This window comes from Anopheles marshallii, chromosome 2 (genome assembly GCF_943734725.1).
Source record: "Anopheles marshallii chromosome 2, idAnoMarsDA_429_01, whole genome shotgun sequence".
NCBI classification, from domain to species: domain Eukaryota; kingdom Metazoa; phylum Arthropoda; class Insecta; order Diptera; family Culicidae; genus Anopheles; species Anopheles marshallii.
In genome coordinates, this window is record NC_071326.1 from 91,985,295 (window position 1) to 91,987,224 (window position 1,930).

The window sequence follows — 1,930 nt, forward strand, 5'->3', positions numbered from 1 at the left end:
AAACCCAGAAAGATGTGACGATTTCGATGCGTCACAACTGCAACGGTACCAGAATTATTCCGAGGGTTTGTTAGAGTTGGGTTGTTGGGAAAAGGTATGGTGGCACATATTGGTCACTTTATGCCCACGCAGGGAGTCCGGTCAACGGGATAAAGTAATAATCTTCATCAAGCAGTTGCAGTGGGGTGTTTCGCACTATGAGCTTTGTACTGCTAGAAGCCGGTAAACATGTGTGTTTTATGATGCAATTCTCAAAACATCTAAACAATTTTTGCGTTAATTACATGATACAGTAAGGGATAAAAGGATAAGAAAACTACGCTTGATAACGAAAAACTTCTAGTTGATTAACAAATACTCATAGACTTCTCCAATAATAATAATAGTAACAGTTGAAATTCTACAGCTCAATTTCTTTTAGATATTAACTCTCTTTGATGTGTGCTCTTACAGGAATCTAGCATTGTAAAATAATATTGATGTTCAAGTAAGAACAAACCTAGCGCAATAATATGGAATGCCCTACTTAGAACTTAACACTAATTTTTGACCAAAATACAACCTCTATCGTACCCATCATTCAACATCCCGCAAGCCAATTGACCACCAACACCGTAGACCGTACACGGTCGGAAGCTGCATGCCTGCAACTCGCAGTCACTGCCGTGAAAGGGTGCGTTAACAACGTCCACACGTTCGTGCGAACAGGGTATCATTGGCTCAACGGAAGGATGGAGCGCGCAAGCCGAAAAGGGGGAATGTGTGGTGCATATGCCATTTCGGTATTAAAATTGATAATCCATTCGCTGGCCCCAGTCCGCAAAACCGTGCCGCGGCACAGGTACAGGTCGTAACTGCGTGCGGTCGTACACGGGTGAGCAAAGATGTGCGTTCACGGGAATTTAATTGTACCACTGGTTCTGTGTGCCACGGTTACGTTGGGTCTCGCGCTATCGGTCAGTCCGTCCGAGGTGGTCAAAGCAGAGCAGCAACCAAACCGAATCGCCATCGTCTTCGAACGGCAAACGATTACTACGCGGGAGGAGTTCGGTAATGCTTCTGAGGAGCTACAACGGCCACGAACGAAACGCCGAACGAGAGACCCAGACGAAAAGAACAACATTGAGTCAAGTAACCGCAGAAGTTTCAGTGGGCATTTGTCCATCCGCCAGGAGCCTTCTCATACGCTCTTGTCATATCCGTTAGGTATATCGCTCTGGGAATGGCTGAAGGGACGCGACAAACCCGAAGATAACTGTATGCTGATGGCGATCGGTGGCGTGGCTAGTGGAGGAGCCTTAACGGGAGCATTTGTCGGGGCAGGTATCGGAAGCATTTTCACTGGACCGGGTGCCATCGTGGGAGGTATAATTGGAGGGCTGGTCGGTGTGTTCGGTGGCCTCAGTGTAGGTGCGAGAGCGGGCGCAGCGGCGTGTGAAAATGTCTGACCGTAGGCAGTGGAAGTGTCAATAACGTTATTTCAAGCAATAAAATCCGATTAAGTGTATGCCGAGTGGTGTGTCTCGGGGTTTTATGATATTAAAGTGTTGTTTGAAACGGCCATGGTTACAGAAATAATAGAAGGTTCGGTGTAAAGATGAATCCTTTTCGGAAAACTAGTAAAACGCGAAACAATGTTCAAACATTGCTAAATATATAAATGGATGACGTCGTTCTTTATCGGTGCGCTCAGAAGTGGCGCAGAAGCTCAAACAGCAACAGCAAAACATTACTATTCTGGTGCCACATTTGCCATCCATTTAACCCATTGTTTCATCAATGTATTACAGTGTGTTTGTACGTGGTTTACATATGTGTGATGCTTCTTCCTGAGACAAGGGACAAGTATAGTCTTACATAAAACATAAGGGCTGTAGATTACTTCGCCTTGGTCGGTTACCCTCAATGTGTGAAAGGCCATAATTTTTGT

At 45.4% G+C, this 1,930-nt stretch overlaps 1 protein-coding gene across 1 annotated transcript; it reads left to right on the plus strand.

Annotated features, from left to right (window-relative positions):
• The first annotated feature begins 884 nt into the window (after window positions 1-884).
• LOC128708996 (uncharacterized) lies at window positions 885-1,448 on the plus strand. The gene is made up of 2 exons (XM_053803979.1): window positions 885-1,131; window positions 1,207-1,448. Exons 1-2 carry the CDS (start codon window positions 885-887, stop codon window positions 1,446-1,448), a joined length of 489 nt encoding a protein of 162 aa, XP_053659954.1.
• Window positions 1,449-1,930: the final 482 nt, after the last annotated feature.